This window comes from Chenopodium quinoa, unplaced genomic scaffold, assembly GCF_001683475.1.
Source record: "Chenopodium quinoa cultivar QQ74 unplaced genomic scaffold, ASM168347v1, whole genome shotgun sequence".
NCBI classification, from domain to species: Eukaryota; Viridiplantae; Streptophyta; class Magnoliopsida; order Caryophyllales; family Amaranthaceae; genus Chenopodium; species Chenopodium quinoa.
The window spans coordinates 3,454,778-3,472,667 of NW_018743204.1; the positions used below are offsets into that span (position 1 = coordinate 3,454,778).

Here is a 17,890-nt window from a genome sequence, read left to right on the forward strand (position 1 = left end):
ATAGTAATGATGCCTAACGGTTAGGCATTAATACTTCCTCCTAAAACTCCTAGGCAAGAGATGTAATCGCGCCTTGTGTAATCATTTCCTTGATATGTAGTAATGATTAATGAATTTTTGTATCAAATAAGTCAATAATACTTGCAGTAAGATTTGAACCCCACTTTATGGCACTATCAATCTATCTAAGGACACCACCAGTCCACCAAGCCAATGTGATTAAACTTTCATGGTAAGGTGTTTTTTTTTTTTTTTTTTTTTTTTTTTTTTTTTTTTTTTTTTGGCAAGAAAATTAAGCCCATGACCTTTGATAGAAAACTTAATGAATATGTCTGTGCTTTTTTCTTGATTTTTTTTTTCATTTTTTTTACAAAGGCAGTAAGTTGCCATTGTGAGGTTGTAGGTTCTTTTTTCTTTATTTTTTTTGACAAAGAGGTTGTAGATGAACTTGATGTAGTTTGAGAATAATGATGTGGTAATCCAAAACTACAAAGGATGTAATTATCCGAATGTTCTTAATAGTTAATACAAACTATTTTGGTAGGTTTTTATTTTGGTAGGTTAGTAATTGACTAATTGCACAATTAATGATAGGTTAGTCATAAAATCATTAAATAATGGCACTTAGTGTAATAAAAAATAAATAAAAAATAAAATAAAAATAAAAAATAAAAAAACTAAGGCGCTTGATAAAAATATGCAATTTCACTTTATAAAAGCCAAGGTATTTTGTTTTTACCATGTAGAAAACCTAAAAACCATGCATAATTTCCCTGTATTTTATTTATCAAAATTAGCTCAACAATGTATTACATGCTGTCCGCACAAATTGTGGATATTTTGGGTTTGAATTTCATTAAATTCTGGCATTCACTGATTGACCTTACGACAATGTTTTCCATACACAGATTACAATGAATACATGCTCTAATCAATACCATAACCCCCCATCATACATACATCTAGCAGCATTAGAAAGGCCAAAATTTGTAGACAATCTTCCACTTTTCTCCTCTAGATAATTGATACTTATTTATACATAACATAACAAGCTCCCTTATCCCTAAAAAGTAGACTTCACTATGATTCTATCCTTTTTAATATGGAAATTTACTGCATCCTTCCAAATGACGATAGATGCAATACTTGTTTTGTGTACACAACATAGATGAATACAAACATCTTGTAACTTCAGCATTGAGTCTGTAAAAAGCCACGGGAATATGAAGGCTAGTGCAGTCATAGTAGAAGTATGACTTGCCATCTGCAGCAAATTTTGAGTTGATGCATGAGAAACTGTATTTCCATTTAAAGAAAGAAAAAACATGGAATTATTCGGTGCCCAAGTTGAAGCAGTATACAGATTTGTTGAGCATTAAAGATTATATGGCTCACATATCTGTATATCACTTATCCACTTCCTGAGGAATATTTGCTTTTCCCAAAAAAACTTGTTGCATCTCCTCTCTCCATATCTGCACAATGTCAATGTTCTCAGGTGCAACCATTGGCAATTATATATCAATGCTATATTTAGCCAAGAGTGATCTGTGCATTCAATAATCAACACACTTACCATGTGGCGGAACTCAACTCGTATATGAGGCACATTTGTCTTGTGGATATCATTTCCATCTGGACCTCGTTTGAAGTAGCGTTCACCAATCCAATGCCTCTGTGGGAAGCAATAACAGTAGCAAAGTTACAGCAACCAACTACTACAATACTAACACCACTTAATTGATAATTTGATATGATCAAGTGGAAGCATGAAGATTTTAAACACAATTTCAATTGTCCTTCCAGTATTAAGTAGACTAGGAACTCATTAGAATCTTCAAAACAGATGAAATATCTCAGACCTGACAAAATCAATACTCTTAACTACCATTAAGAGAGATAGAGATACCTTCAAAGCATGAGAGAATCCAGACTGGAGAACTGAATTGCGGGCAATCTCACATAAGTCACAAGAACTCAGTTTCCACACCTGTAGCAAGTAATAAACTTCAGATCACAACAGCATAATTCTACAGCAAGTACAAAAAACAAGGACACTCACCGAAGCAGCTATACTGTATTCTTCCACTAAAGGCTCCTTGGTTAAATGGATTTGTAATGGGTCATCCGTAGAAAGGGAAACATTAAGACCACGCAAGAAGAACATAGGGAAAGGGTTGCGATGATAGTCCAGAAATAAAGAATTGTTGCTAAGAGGAGACATTGCCAGGCCAATCTGCAGGAAAACAAACAGAGAATATTTCACTTGACTTAATTATAAAAAAAAAAAACTTCAGGCAAATGGTAACCATTGTCAATCGAGATACTGAAGTACCTGTGCTAAATAATAGAGATACTGAAGTACAGGAGATTTCCTCAAATTGATCCCGTGTGCAATATTATGAGCAGTGAGAAATGTTGCAGCCAGATGGTCAATGTCACCAGCCTGGAACAGTAAATATGAAAGAGTTAACCATATAGGAAAATTGATTGTATAGTGAAAAAATCATCATTGCTCCTAGAATAGACTACTTTTTTCCAACCATGAGGGCATAAATGATCAGATAAAAACAATCAATCAGAAGTCTATATATAGATTAATTTTAATTAAATGCATAAGATGCATTTGCTATAATATTTGGGACCCAGCTGGGAAGAGGGGATGTACAGCCTTAAAAAATAAAATAAAACTAGATATACCTCTCCAGCATGAGGACGGAATTTTATTGTCGTCATACCCTTCGACTCCCGCAGCTACAAGAAAAAAAACAAGGGTTACCATTACATACACCACAGACAAGAAGAGTGTATAACACAGAATGGAAAAAGTGATTTGTTCCAGAAACTAGATAACTCAATTGAAAACTAATTAAACCAGCAGAATCAGGAAAAAAGATGATCCATTAGGTGCAACTGATGACCTTCACAGTGCCGACTTTAAAGCTGCAGAGTACAGTTCAGCAGGTATGAAGATAAAAATGAATGGAACTGATGACTGACTGAAAAGTAATTTAATCTTGATCCCTCAACCATCATAAATTGTATATTCTTCAAGCTTTTCACATATATGATAAAATAACCATTTCAAAAAAAAAAAAACATATTCTTCATTCTCCCAAAAGACTTGTTGTCAAGCAGACCAAGTGATTGATGTGGTCAAACACATAGCTGGAGACCTTGGGGTGGGGTGGGGTGGGTGGGTCGATGGGAGACTGATGCAGATAATGCACTGAGTTAATTATAGTGAACAACGTTTCAGAGCTATACCTTGTTCAAAGTGTAGAGGTTAGCATAACAGTAATATGCATAGTAAGAAAACGCAGGATTGAAGATGTTGGTCCACTGATCTGGTGCAGGCATATGTTTTGTGGGACGTCGTTCAGGCTTGGTTTCGTCATCCACTAGATCTAGCCCAACCACCTGAATGAGAAAAAGACGATCAAAATCGACAACATAAGAAACATATTTAAGATAAGGTCACAGAGCAAGACAAAAATTTCAGGACTTGATCAATGTAGGATACAAACATGAAATATCTGGCCTGGCCCTTCCATGTGATTAGTAGCATTAATAAATAAGACTTACAACTATCCCATTCATTTCATAAGAATCAAGCACACACATCAAGGACTACTGTAACATTAATAACAATAGCACATTATACTGCAGTCGTACAATAATTGCAAAGTATTTAGGACTCGGGCCCCCAATCTGAACATTCCAATATAGAAAACACTACAATGAGATGGAACAGGATTTTAACACAATAATTTCAATTTTCAGTAAGTGAATGGGTAAATATACTCATCTGTTCCCATTATTTGGTTCGCTAGAACCTACAAGCTTACATCCCTTAATTGATATACTGAGACAACCAAAAAAATACTAGCACGGGCTCACTTCAGATGATTGTTCCAGGGTCAAATACTTATTATTATGGCATACACTTTGAGTGCACATAATTGGATGAATGGTCCTCATGTATAACAGCAGGGGTAACCCCCTATACCAAAGTTCAAAAGCTCTGTTGGTACAGTAATCAGAATCAGACTGTGAAAGACAAGAAACTGAAACTCGAGACACTGCATAGGTTAAAATACAAACAAAACTTTTCATCTCTTCTCAAAAGCACTATAATATCCAAGAAGCCCATAAAGTTTAAGGAGAAAAGGTGTTTCATACTATGTTTAGTTCACTTTATTTGGCACCTTATTACTTATTTCAGATTAGGTCAGAAAAAATAAGTTCTAAACATACCTTATCATTTTATTTGCAATCTTTTATTGCTAATTATCTTAAATTGCGTGATGAAAAAAATTATGAAAATTACACATTTAAAAAAATAGACATTCATACAAAATTACAGATCTAATAACATCTCACTTGATATATTTTTTCCCTTATAAATTAGCGTACATAAAAGGTCAAAGTTTAGTCAAATTAGGCAATTGTCAGATCAAAAATTATAAGTTCAGATCAGATAAGCAAAGATAGGTGAGTAAAGACAACCTAAATCATGTGGCGTAAGATTAAGCTTAAGCAAGTTTTGGATACAGAAAGACTGGTCCGGCAAAATAAAATCACAAAATGCAAAATGGAAATCAAGTGAGCAACAATGTGATTATCAGCCAATAACCAGAGGTATCAGCTGATGCATACCAATTTTCCAACACTAAGCCGACAACCAATAGAACTGATACAAGGTCATTACAAACTAAAAAGAGGTAGATAAGAAATACATGACCACAGTAAAAGATATGACCACAGTAGAATTCACCAAAGATACGAATGATGTCAGCGTGTCACAAACAATTATGAAAAATTCTCAAGGTGCTCTTAAGTTTTTTATTCTTCTCAATGGTAAACATCAAAAAATCAAATTATCTTTGGTAATCAACTATTTATGTTACTAATTCAGTGGTGACATTAATGAGATTAATCTACAATTATAAGCCTAACCATAGTTAACTAAAGGCAAAATGACTAATATATACTTGAAAATCAGATTTTCCTTTATTTTTTTTTTGACAATTAAAAAGAAAAAAAAAAATTTCACCCACCAGCCCACTCCAGTACTCCACCCTACCCAACGCCCAAACCCAATCCACCTGCCCCTCCGACATCCCTCCCCCGGTGCCAGTGCCAATTCCCTCCCCCTGTCGCGACGCCTCCCTTTCCTCCCTCTCGGATCCCCCACAAAACCCACGATATCCCTAACCGAAACCCTAAAAATGATTTTTTTCGCCGCCGAGACGATTGACGGCGTAAGTCTGAAGGCGTCGAAAATTGGTGGAAGGAGATTTGAGATTATGGGCAGATGGTGGTTTATGAGATGGTGTTGGTGTTAGTGGTGTTAGCGGCACCGCAGAAGAGAGAGGAAATGACTGCGGGGGTGGGAATTGGGTGGTTTAGGAGCGGCGGCGACAAGGGGGAGGGGGTTCAGCCTTGCCGGAGCCAGGGAAGGGATCTTGGTGGGCGCGACCAGCATCGGCTGGAAGCAGGGGAATTGGGTTGGACGGGCAGGGGTGGTGGGTTTTTGTTAAAAAAAGGGGTATTTTAGGCATTTCTCTTTTCCCTCCCTTTTAAAACATTAACCATGGTTAATATTTCTTTGAAATGCTTAACTAATGTTACCATTTAATTAGTTTTACAAATTATAGATACCAAAGATAATTTGATATTTTAGTGTTTACCATTGAAAAAAAAAAAAAAAAAAAAAAAAAAAAAACACTAATGAGTACCATTGAGAATTTCCCAACAATTAAAGTTATTGCAATTACAACACAGCCCTATGAAGTACCCAATGTGGAAGGTCTCCATAATAATTTTGTATTTTATTCCTTATTTTTTGGGGAAAAGGAGGGAAGAAAGAGAACATCCACAGATCCACCTCAGACCTTGGTACACCTAGAGCTAGATGCTCCCAAGGAATATTTCTCCTCAATTCACTATTTAATGCTCATTTACAGAATTTAAATGAACAAAATCGATCGAATGTACAAAAAAGCACCCTTGAGTACACCGAGAGCTAGGTGTACCTGGACCTGGGTACAACATAGACTCCGTAGACTTTAACTCCTCTTTCATCCTCCCTTTCATGATTGTTATGATCAAATTGACACTAAATTGTATAAAAAATAATTTCCAAATCTATTCAAGGAACTTTCAATGATATATTCTGTAGAACATATATAGTCTTTTAAGTTTCCTGATAACACAGGCAAAAGTAAAAGCAAAACAATTCAATATTCACTTATTACAGAGGTAGACCGATTCAATGATGATGATTGACATTACTTACCTGCTTCAAGAATAGGTGCAAATGAGGATGTGAATTTGGATCAACTGTAACCTCAAACAAAGGAAGGAAGATGTTGTCAAGCATGTTCTGAAATGATGTTACAATCCCCATATCCTTGTATACATTGTACAATCTTGGAATCTGCAAAGAAATGAACGATCCACATAGAAAATACTACCAAAGAATGAAGTTGATAACAAGACAAGCCAATAGACAAGAATCCTTTCACAGGAATTTAAAATTTGCATACCTGAATCAACCAAACAACATTCTCACTGTACAAATCATTATTAACAACCCAACTGGCCAATTGATCCCATTCACTTTGTTTTCTGCCATAAATAGATACTCTGTATTCAGCCATCTGTAGAAACAAATGCGATTTATCATGCATCATAAGAAAACACAAGAACACAAAAAAATATTAATTGACGATTTTATCTAAGTCAATAATAGTACCACGGTACCACCCAATTGGCCAATTCACATCATCAAGAAAATGGTTACGGTAATAGTTATGCACAAAGCATTGCTTATAAGTGGAGGCATATATAGCCTTCGTATTAAGGGTGCGTTCTATTCACCCGATTTCACTCATCTTAACATTTGAAATAATTTTAGTTGTAAATTGGACTTCGCTAGCCCTTACTTTCCTAAACTTCTTATATAAAGCAGTGTGAACATAATTTTCCCGAACTTATCTTATACAGAATATGAGCTTATGCGAATTTATCTTACAGGAGGACCTATTAGAAATTTCTATTTAGGGGTAAATAATTGTTTCAAGGCCCCAGTTTAGGCTTTCTATCTGCTAATAAACTTAACAGATAACAAGCATCATCACAAAATCCAGAGCTAGTCTACACTTGTAATGTTGCTAATCAAAGGCAGATTATACATGGTGTCACTATCCCAGGTTCCTAACTAAACAATTACAATAGCCTTTGAGACTGCAAGTTGGGCTCCTTTCAAGAGAAAACTTCATGTCAGGCACCAAGATATGGAAGGGTAAACAATAATAAATAAAAACAAACAAAAAAAAGCCAATCACAAGTTTACAGCATATTACTAGTTACTTGGAAAAACAAGGTGCAAGCATTTCATGACATTTAAAAGCAATCAAATCTCATTGCATTTTTCTAGACCACCTACATGAAACAGAATCAATAGAGTCAATTGGCTCTAATACAGCATAGTTTTTCAGCACATTAATGACGACATATGAAGCAGAATGAGAGGAATTACAGAAGCTTTGGCAGTTGCAAGTTATTTTTACATTAATTTTAAACACAGCCTGTTTGGGTAATAATTTACTACCAAAGCGAACTCCAAATCTGTGCATCTTTGGAAGAATTTTGACAACTTGAGGGTACAAAAAAGGATCCTACCATTTCTCTCCCTTCCATTCTACAATCTAACATCCAAAAAGAGGATAATTGATCCTAAACTCCACCTTCACCTACTCTCCAAAATCCCATATCCAAACACATTCCAAATCATGAACGCTCCCCCCTCCCCTCCCTACATAAAGAGATACCATGCAGTGTACAGTATAGAAGATGAAGATTAACTCCTCAATAACATACTCTAAATCTAAACAGTGCTGCAACTCCACCACAAGCCACTTCACAATATATAATATCAATCTTCTATAACCAGTTTGTTCATAAGCTTTCTAAAGTATAATGAAATAATTGCTTCCTACAGCCATACTTGGCTATACAGAGAAACAGACTTGCACAACACGACAATATTGAAGGAGAATTAGGACCTGGTATTTACTGGCAACAAGATCAGAGAAAACTTGCTTGGTCAGCTCCCCAAGAAAACGTCCTGTTTCAAGAAGATATTGACAACATAGATATGTAAGAGCGAGGATAGCCTTATTCTCACCCCTTCCCCCACCACACACACACAATTGAGAGAGGAGGTTAAAGAGGGTACAGTCAGTACAGATCATCACAAAAAACATTAAGATGAAAATGTGTGTGTGGGTTTATATAATGATTAACAATGGTCAATCTGCAAATTCTAGAAATTTATCACTTCATGCAACAAAATGAGAATTGTGGACCCTTACTCTTCTGAAGATGACAGTGATGCAAGAACAATGAAACCGCAGGAGGAATTTCTAAAGCAAAAATTGGTCCTTAGCTTCTTCGGTTGACATAGATTCTGTCATAGGTACGTTATCTACCTCAACAGATCCACCATTGACGTACACAAGGAAGAAAAGTAGAAGGGGGGACAAGAATCAACCACAGCAGTTGGCAGAGGACACTTCAGCACATGAAGTAGGGTCATTAAGGAAACACTAAGGGAGTCAAAACATGGGCCTGATTTGTGATGTGTTAAAGTGCAGAAGAAGACAAACATCAATTAATGTTAGGTTACCTTTTGTTGTATGGCTTGATTATATAAAGAGCAGTAGAATAGTTGTAAAGATTATGCGATGATTTGGGAGTGACATTTTGTATTGAGATTAGTAGCCTAAACGTTTATGTTTTTTATTCTAAACGTTATAACCACCTCTTTAAAACTTTCTTGAATTTTATTTTTGTTCTCTATTAAAACTCCTTTTATTTTTCTTGGATGCTCTTTTTTTCTCATTTTACTCAGCATTTTTTAAAACTCTTTCAACTGAATATCTTGTTATGTCCATTTATATATTGTACGGTTCCTTATGACGATTCATGTTAACTGACCCCAAATCATTTTGAAAATAAGGCTTTGTTGTTGTTGTTGTTGTAGCCTAAAGTTACACTTTTAAGAGTGATAACCTCAAGTTATCAACTTATTCCTGGAAACCTTCTGCTTCAACTAATCAATCATCAAGCTTTCAATCTATTTTCTGTTCAATTAATTACAGTTGCTTAGTACAAAACTCAGTCTATAACAGATTCACTCATTTTTCATATATTCACACATGCTAACAATCTAGCATATTGCTGATAATAAAATATACCAGTTGCTTAGTACAAAACTCAGCCTATAACAGATTCACTCATTTTTCATATATTCACACATGCTAGCAATCTAGCATATTGCTGATAATAAAATAAACCCCACAAATGACCACTGTACAGTCAAAAACATAAAGCACAAACACACAGAAATTCATACCCTTTGACTTGCTCAGAACTATAAATCTTAACCAACCTTGGATGAGATTATCCTGTTTGAGGAAAATCTCCCTTAGTCTACTTTGACCACAAGGATTGTACTTGAGATTAAACTTGTCAAAACGATGGAAGGTGCTCTTGTCAGCATGAACATCCAAAAGATCAACGTTCAGGTCATATCTGTGCATCCAAATGAATTAAACAGTACTGCTGAATGCTAGTAACTTTAATGTTTTAACATCAAGTAACAAAATATATAAAGCTTGACATAAAAGTCAATTTTAAAAGGTAGCATATAAAATCACTTCCTTACCCAGTCAAATCCAAGCTCTGAAAAACCTCTTTCAAAGTCAAATAGGTCCCATCACGAAATATAACAACCTAAAATAGGCACATAAGCAAAACAGTGAGAAAATGAATGAAGGCATGAATACATAAGATGGGTGAGCCGATATAAAAATTCAACAAGTACAATCCAGCTGAAAGACAATTTAATAGTAAAAAATTGATATTAATAAAGTTACACATATTGAAGCATTACCTCATCAGGCTCTTTCCTCAGCTTTGACTTTATAAACCTCAAAAGATGCTTCTGATTCATGCATGCAGAATGATGAACATGTGTATCAACTTTCCTAACATTATAGAAGTCACGATGTGGTGCACTCTTCTGGGCTAGAAACTCCCTATCCGCATTAAGCATCAAATGAAGATTGAATTTCTGGATGGAAGCCCAATATGAAACATATCAAATACCATAAATTTAAGGGACAATGTAAATCATATATTCATATATACATAGACAATGATAGAACAGCTACTTGTTCCAATAGATTCAGTCGATGGTGACACAAGGTTCGAATATTTCCAGCTGCTATAACTCGAAGAATGTGATGCAGATCAGTGAAAAATGTTGTTGCGTCAGCAACAGGGAACAGCTTCTCTTTGGCTATGCAGCAGAAAAATCAAATAGAAGAACTATGGTAAGAAAACATATATCTGCCAAACTTGATAAGACGTGGTTCCCTAAGAGCAAAAAAATACATTGTATGAAGCCAATAAAACGATACTTACAATCTTTACTTGCGTAAACTTGGACAACTCCATCCTCCATTTGGAAAAAGTGCTATAAGAACAAATGTTATATGTTAATGGAGCAACAACGAAGAAAGAGAAACTCTATAGAATTTTGGGATGTGAATGTGAATAAGAACTCACGTCACTTTTTCTCTCAGGAGAAAAATAAAAAGGATTTGGATTCGGCTTTGGTGTACTGGGATCAGTAATGATTTCCTTCTTCCATGGAGCAACTGTTTCTCTGAACACATAACTATCTCGTAGCTCAAGGCATTCTTGGAGAACCAAATAAGATTCTATTTCATCCGGTGTTGGTGTCTCTGACAGAAATAAGAGTAACAAAATTGAATTCAGGACTTGTGATAAAGTCAACACATGGGTACCAGAGCTTGAAGAACCTGGTTTGCAGCAAAAAATACGTCCCCAACAGCTAACCACAGCATAGGTAAATTGCTATATAAATCCTATTCCTTTTATAAATCATATTGCCTCTTCTGATATTCTATTGGAGATGGAGACTAACTGTGGGCAAAGAATTCTTTGAGATTAATGCTACATAGATAATGTTAAGGGCAAAAGGAACATAGATTTAAGCCTCAAATCCCAATTAGATTTGCCAGCCAAAGGAATATGGAGTTTTCCCAGGTGCTTATTCTGGTTTATGGATTCATAAATACAGAAGGCTTTGCAGAACATGCAGAGCCTGGCATTCATAATATTATGTTGTAATTGAACAATGGACTATTGGTGTGTCTCACACATAATCCAAGAGACTAGGATTTCTAGTAGCAGCAAATTTTGTACTTGCCTAGGGTAAACTGAAAATAATTGTGCGCTTGTAAATTTATCTCTAGTTCTACAGTAAAATATTAATTATCTTTGAGAATTATGCTTTGGTTTAGACTTAGTACTGATAAGGATAGCTGAATATACCAGGTCAGGCGATGTTCTCTTCATCTTACATACATCATGTTCAGTAACAATATTGAAGTTGAGCAAAAATAAGCTAGGTTTAGCCAAAAAAAGAAAAAAGCTAAGTTAAGCAAAAATCAGTAACATAAAGAATATACTTCCACTGTTTTCATTCATTTGCAACACAGACTTTGGACACGCTTTTTTAGGAGTTAATTAGAGTAGGTAAATAATCGTTTTATCAACATAATTTTAAAACCAAGATAAGAGATGGGTTAGGTATTACATGTATATATTATTTTGATTAATTTGTCTATTTACATTACTTATTCTATTCCTCAAAGCACGTGTCATAAAGATGTGTTGCAAATAAAAGAAAACAAAGGAAGTATATAATAGTGAAGAGGTAAAAAATAAGTTTAAATTAGTAAGGCCCTATTCCCGTCATCTTAAGAAAAAATTATTTAGTCGGTAAAAAATAATTAAAGTTAGTAAAAATATAAAGTTCGCTATAATTGAAGTTCAACAGCAAATATAAATTAATTTCAGTACATTAAAAATAATTTGAGTTTAGGAAAAATAATTTAAATTCAGTGAAAACAGGGCTAAATGAAGAGTTCCCTCCTCAACCTTTCCAACAAGCCAAAGTAATTCTAATGAATGGGAATAAAGAAGTTACAGCAACCCTCAATGCTTCTGTTATGTCCCCCAAACATGGAAATTTTTTAAAAGGAGCACAAGCACACAAAATAAAGTTCCAGTTAAGGTAAATGGGGAGTAGGAATGTACCGCTAGGTGATATTTTAAGCCGGACAAATGTTTCTTGCTCTGGTTCCTTCCTTAGAATGTCAGCGGCTATGGGATCAGGCTGAACACCATGCAAGTCACCAGATATGCTATGAGAGCGAATCATGTTTGGAGAAGTTAAAGGAACTTGATCTTCATTATTATTATTCCCTGGGTCTTGATATTGACTTTTCATTTCTGGGCCCTGCTCAAGATGTTTGAATTTAGATACAATAGCCACCTTTTCTTCATGATCTTTAGTCATTTTTTTTTTATCTATTTTCATATTTTGGAATTCATAAGGACCAGAGAATGAAAGGAAAAGAGAGAGCAGCCAAGTGAGAAAGCATAAGTAGAAGAAACCAAAAACAAGTCACTGCTCACTCCAGTTTCCATAGCGCATACAATTGCAACGTGATAAACCAAGAAGAAACAAATAGGGATGACATAACTAATACAGCAAATGGCATTAGCTTACCGCATTTCCATTAGTATGCAGATAGGTAGGATCCAATTTAGAACTATCTGTGAAGGTATCTTCATCATCAGATCCTTCTACACTTTCAAAGGCACTGGCAACAGGGGACTTTGGAGACGTAGGTCTCATCATGTAAGATCTACTAGCTGAACTCGTAAGACTGGTAGCTTTTCCTGTAAAAAAAATGGTCACATAAATAACCACACATATATATCTCCCTTATAATGTGTAGATCATAAATAACTATAAGGCCAAAAAATAAAGCACATATAACAAGAGAACAGAACTGGCACAAATAAGTTCTAGGCAGTATCCTAGGGAAGTGGGACTGAAAAATCTATTTAATTAATTTAATGTAGGATGAATGAGAGTCAAGCCAGCCCCGAATACTCTCCTCTCATTATGCCAAGTCAAGTACGAACATCCCCACTCAAAAGACAACCATTAGTCACACACCAATCAAGCAAGAAAAATGAAAAATAGTCTTAAATCAATAAAATAAAAAATAAAAAAAAAAAAAAAAAAGTTGTAACAATATATAAGAAGGAAAGCACAATAAATTTCAATCATCATGAAAACCAATTAAAATCATTGTAAAATAAACTTAACCAAAGCATCTCACTCAATATATATTCAAACATCAGTTATGTTTAATTAGAGTTCTTTAAAACCCCAACTCTCAACTCATGTCCAATCACACCAAAACATAACTTTCTAAATCTTATTACATATTACCTCCGTTTTTTATTAGTTGACACGTTTTGACTTTAGCACTATTCACACACTTCCCTTTGACCATGTTTTGTGATTTATATATGAAGAAAAATATAGTCAAGTGAGATCTTGTTAGATTCGTCACAATGTATATTTTCAAAATAACAACTTTTTATAATTTTTGCTTATCGGTAATTAAAGATATTAATGATTGAATTTGTGTAATGACAAACGTGTCAACTAAAAAGAAACGGAGGAAGTAATTATCTTTAAAGTATAAGAAAATCTTTACCTAACAAATACAAAGATTAAATAGGAAACTTAGGTAGTGTTCTCTTTACTTGAATGGTACCTATCTTATCTAGCCCTTATCTTAACTTCTCGGCCCTTATCTTATATTATCTAATCTAGTATTGTATTCCCATATTGGAACTTAGTAGACCTAATATAAGATGTTATTAGAACTTAATAGAACTTATATTATCTGAACTTATCAAACCTTATCTTATATGATCTGAACTTTTTGACCCTTAAAATATACTTCCTTTGTTTTCAAATACTTGCAACACTTTCCTAAAATGAAAATGTCATAATACTTGTAACAAACTATAATTGGAAAGTTTTTTTTGTTAAAAGGTGTACTATTGACCCTTATATAAAGCTCATGACCCACTTAATTATACTCCTCACAATTTCTCAACCCCATTTTAAGTGTGTTAAATCATGTGAGAATAACTTTTGTTAATCACCATGAAAAAGTGTGTTGCAAACAGAAAAAGCGCTATTTAAACTATTTACCTTTATTTTATCTTATGTGAACTTATAAGACCTAAAATAAGTGAAAATAAGGTAAACAAAATAGAGCCTTAAATGGCAATAAAGTGAAAAAGAAAAATAAATTCAAGCAAACAGATGGAAAGTAGAAACTACCTGTTACATCCCAAAATCATATCAATTCGATCTTAAACACATGGAAATGCAAATCACAATTAATAAAATAACACAAAAGATTAATACTCCTTAGTTACAAACCATTTGATGTAGCTATGAAAACCATGGAAAAGTGGAAATAAGGATTATTCATGTGTGTAAATTTACTTTAAAGATGAGTGAGGCAGAGAATAAGGGATTTATTAAATACAATTGAGTCCTGGAAAATGGAGGTAGTATTGTAGTAATATATATCTACTAAAAAAATGAATTGTGTATTTATAGTGCCAAAGTCCAACATAATTCAAGAAACATGGACACATGATACATTACAATGCATGAAACAAACAAAGGGCATAATCCTGCAGCACCATTTCAAATACAGCTTCCTAACAAGAATGACTCTAGACATTCCAACTCAATCCATAGTTCCTTACCCATCAATTCTTAAAAAAAAAAATAATAAATTAAAAAAAAAAAGGTCCTCATTTTCACTTTCTGAATATTATAAGCATCCTAACATCAATACGGAAGTACATAATAGAATCTAATAGGTGCTTGACAACCAAATGGCAGCTAAACCTTACACACTACACCACCAGCAAACATTAAAAATGCTATTATCTGCAAAAAAAAAAAAAAAAAAAAAAAAAAAAAAAAAAAAAATTATCCCATATTTGTTCAAGGTACCCTGAAAATACAGATTTGGAAAAATTAAAGCATGCAGAGGTTCCATGTGGAGTAATGTAGGCTTAAGTTATTTAAAAATTACCATGTTGCTAATCACTAAACAAAAGTGGATGCATCAACTCTCAACATAGTCAAAGCAAAGGTAAAACTTCTTTCTTCTAAATAAAAGGCCAAAGCATAACAGCTTAAACCCTTCAAGGCTTCAATAATCAATACATCAAGATGATTTGGACAACAGTAATCACAATTGCATCCTTTACAATAAAAAGATATCAATAATTTTTATTTTTTTTAAAAAAAAGTCCCAAAAAGAAGTCGTCCCAATTTCCTAAAACAACAATGACCTATAATTTTAACATTCACAAACTAGACATTGGAATGGGTCCAACTGAATCTAAACTCAGTCCATCTTTATTCAACCCTGCAGAAAACCCAAACTACCCCTCTTCCCTTCCCCTTCACTTTTCTCTCTTTCATTGATACCATTAATTCAATTCATTAGACAACTTCAACATCAAATTCAATCAACACCATTGATTACTGTCATACTTATCCAAAAGATTCACATCCTAAATTTTTTTCTCACTTTAGTTGCAAGGTTTTCTAAAGCAAAATAAGTACATGGCTTCATTCAATTTGCACGAAACAGCACTCACTCAAATTGCATGAAAACTATTCTTTATGCATTGCATGAAATTAATTTTTCAAAAATTGATCAAATTCATCATCCATTTCGCTTAAATACTAATTTTCCCTTCAAATTAATCTCATAAAACATGTGGAATAAGGAGAAATGAAAATAATTTAGACTTTTTTATACACAAAATTAAACAATTAGCAATCCCTATTTATATCCATTAAAATTAAATTTGCATGTAATCAAGCACATATAAAGCTATTTCCAGCAAAAATCCGTTAAATTCACACCATACTACTACAACATTACTGATAATTACCAAAATTTCAACCAAACAAAAGGAGAAGAGAGAGAAAATATACCTTCGGAGAGGCTACGAAGCCGAGGCAAACCAGCAGGAATACCTTCAACAGGAAGAACACTATTACGCTTATCGGAACCATCAATCTCACCGCCAGAAATTGCAGTAACATCCGGCAAAGACGCCGAAGCACGGCGATAAGCTCCGATTCTCCGACGACGACGGTAATGGCGAGGCGAAAGGTGGCGCCCAACCTCCTCTTCCTCCTCTGCTTCTTCTCCCTCCTTATCTCTCTCCATAGTCTTGGCAAACTCCAGCAACTGCGAAAGCGTCTTCCGGTGCATGTAGTACGCAGAAACCGCCACAAACGACGCTCCAACCAACGCCGCCATCGCCAAGTGAAGCGTATAATTATCCATTTCTAAAGTGATTACAGCTTTTTGATTGTGAATTTGGTGTAGAAAAAGCTTGGTGAAACCCTACTTAGTTCAACAATGGCGGCAGTGAGGGTTGGAGGAGAGAGAAAGTGCAGGAAATGTGTCGTTTACTGGTTAATCAGATGGAAATGACGCAGTATTTGGGGTATATATAGGAGTGGGTACAAAAGAGAGTGACAACTCTTTAATGCTGTTGCCTTTCTCTCTCTATCCACTTTCTCTCTCTAACCTCTTAAAGTATGTTTTTCGCATTTTTTTGTGTTTTAAAAGGGACAAATTTCTTTGTGTGTGTCACTTGTTTGTGTGTTTATCAAATGTGTAGGATATTATTAGGACTTGGGAAAGCATATATCAATAATTATATTCTATGTGTGATGGAATAAGTGACCCCATAATTCACGTGGGAAAAAATTGTATATGCAAAATGGGGCCATTACCTGTGCGTAGTAGGATTGTTTTCGATATTGAATGATCTAATTGTGATTCGGAATGAAATTGTTTCAATATAAACTCGCTTGATTTAAATTTAATGTGATCAAAGATCAAATATATAATTCAAATTGGTTTGAGCTCAAACTAATAAAAAACAATTAATTAACCGAATATCAATCTAACCAAATTGATCCAAATCGAACTGAATTCAAATGACATGTTGTCGTGTCTCTATTTTGGTCAAGCATGACTTGATGTCGTGTCTTTATTTTGTTCATGTAATATTCCATATGATGGTTAATAACAAATTTGGGAGATAATTATATGAGAGTAAATTTATCAAGCATTCTTACACTATGTATTTGAGGTTATGCGAGGGAATCTTGTTTAGATTGTGGTATATGATAGAGTATAGCAGGTGTTTGCAAAAGAATGTGGCAACATTGCACAAAGGAAATAAGTACACTTTAGAGATCATACGTAGTACAAAAACTTGAATTATTTGAAAGTGAAGGATAGTTAAAATATAAACCAAATCTATGGAGAAAGGCTTCTTGGTTCAGAATAAGTGCTCAAAATATCATTAGGGGAACAAGCAACTTATTCACATCATCAATGGCACTTGGTAACTGTAGATACCTGATTGTATCTCCCCAAAAACCAAACCCAGTGATGAGTACATTTCACGTCTTTGATTATCGAGTTAGGTAAAAAGTTCAAAAGTCTCGTGAAGTTTCCTTAAGCCTTGACCCTATTCCTAACCTTACCTAAAATGTTTTAAGTCAAAATCATTCATTTTGTGTCTCTAAAGTTATTCATTTCGTGTCTTTAAACCCAAAATCATTTATTTCGTGTCCTTAAAATCATTCATTTCGTGTCCAACTTATAAAAAGTTCAAACCAGATTATTTTGGTCCATAATCCTGGTCTAATTATTGTTTATTTGGATGGGGTTTGAAAAGAGTTTTCCAACGATATATTATAAGCCCACATCCGACTTAAAACGAATAAGTTATGGCCAAAATAATAAATCGAGCTTAGGTCCACCTTACCTGCGACCCAATGATCGTGTGA

At 34.3% G+C, this 17,890-nt stretch overlaps 1 protein-coding gene across 2 annotated transcripts; it reads right to left on the reverse strand.

Moving 5' to 3' along the window:
* Positions 1-761: 761 nt before the first annotated feature.
* On the reverse strand, positions 762-16,621 carry LOC110733927 (AMP deaminase-like). 2 transcript variants are annotated; one of them, XM_021913999.1, is made up of 20 exons: positions 16,010-16,621; positions 12,677-12,849; positions 12,202-12,403; positions 10,642-10,820; positions 10,498-10,549; positions 10,245-10,372; positions 9,965-10,144; positions 9,737-9,804; positions 9,461-9,603; positions 8,073-8,134; positions 6,552-6,665; positions 6,302-6,442; positions 3,268-3,420; positions 2,701-2,754; positions 2,336-2,446; positions 2,063-2,236; positions 1,910-1,990; positions 1,577-1,675; positions 1,396-1,475; positions 762-1,264 (listed from the first exon to the last, which is right to left on the reverse strand). In XM_021913999.1, exons 1-19 carry the CDS (start codon positions 16,365-16,367, stop codon positions 1,407-1,409), a joined length of 2,541 nt encoding a protein of 846 aa, XP_021769691.1. In that variant the 5' UTR covers positions 16,368-16,621; the 3' UTR covers positions 762-1,264; positions 1,396-1,406. The 2 variants fall into 2 exon arrangements, with proteins under 2 accessions (XP_021769691.1, XP_021769690.1); XM_021913998.1 differs by having other exon boundaries at positions 762-1,475.
* Between the last annotated feature and the right edge of the window lie 1,269 nt (positions 16,622-17,890).

Excerpts from the sequence above, each read along its gene's own strand:
- LOC110733927 (XM_021913999.1), bottom strand. The coding sequence starts at position 16,367 with ATGGATAATTATACGCTTCACTTGGCGATGGCGGCGTTGGTTGGAGCG. Across the intron at positions 10,373-10,497 it reads AGTTTACGCAAGTAAAGATT|CCAAAGAGAAGCTGTTCCCT; the intron begins GTAAGTATCGTT and ends TCTGCTGCATAG. Across the intron at positions 2,755-3,267 it reads ACCTCTACACTTTGAACAAG|CTGCGGGAGTCGAAGGGTAT; the intron begins GTATAGCTCTGA and ends TTTTTCTTGTAG.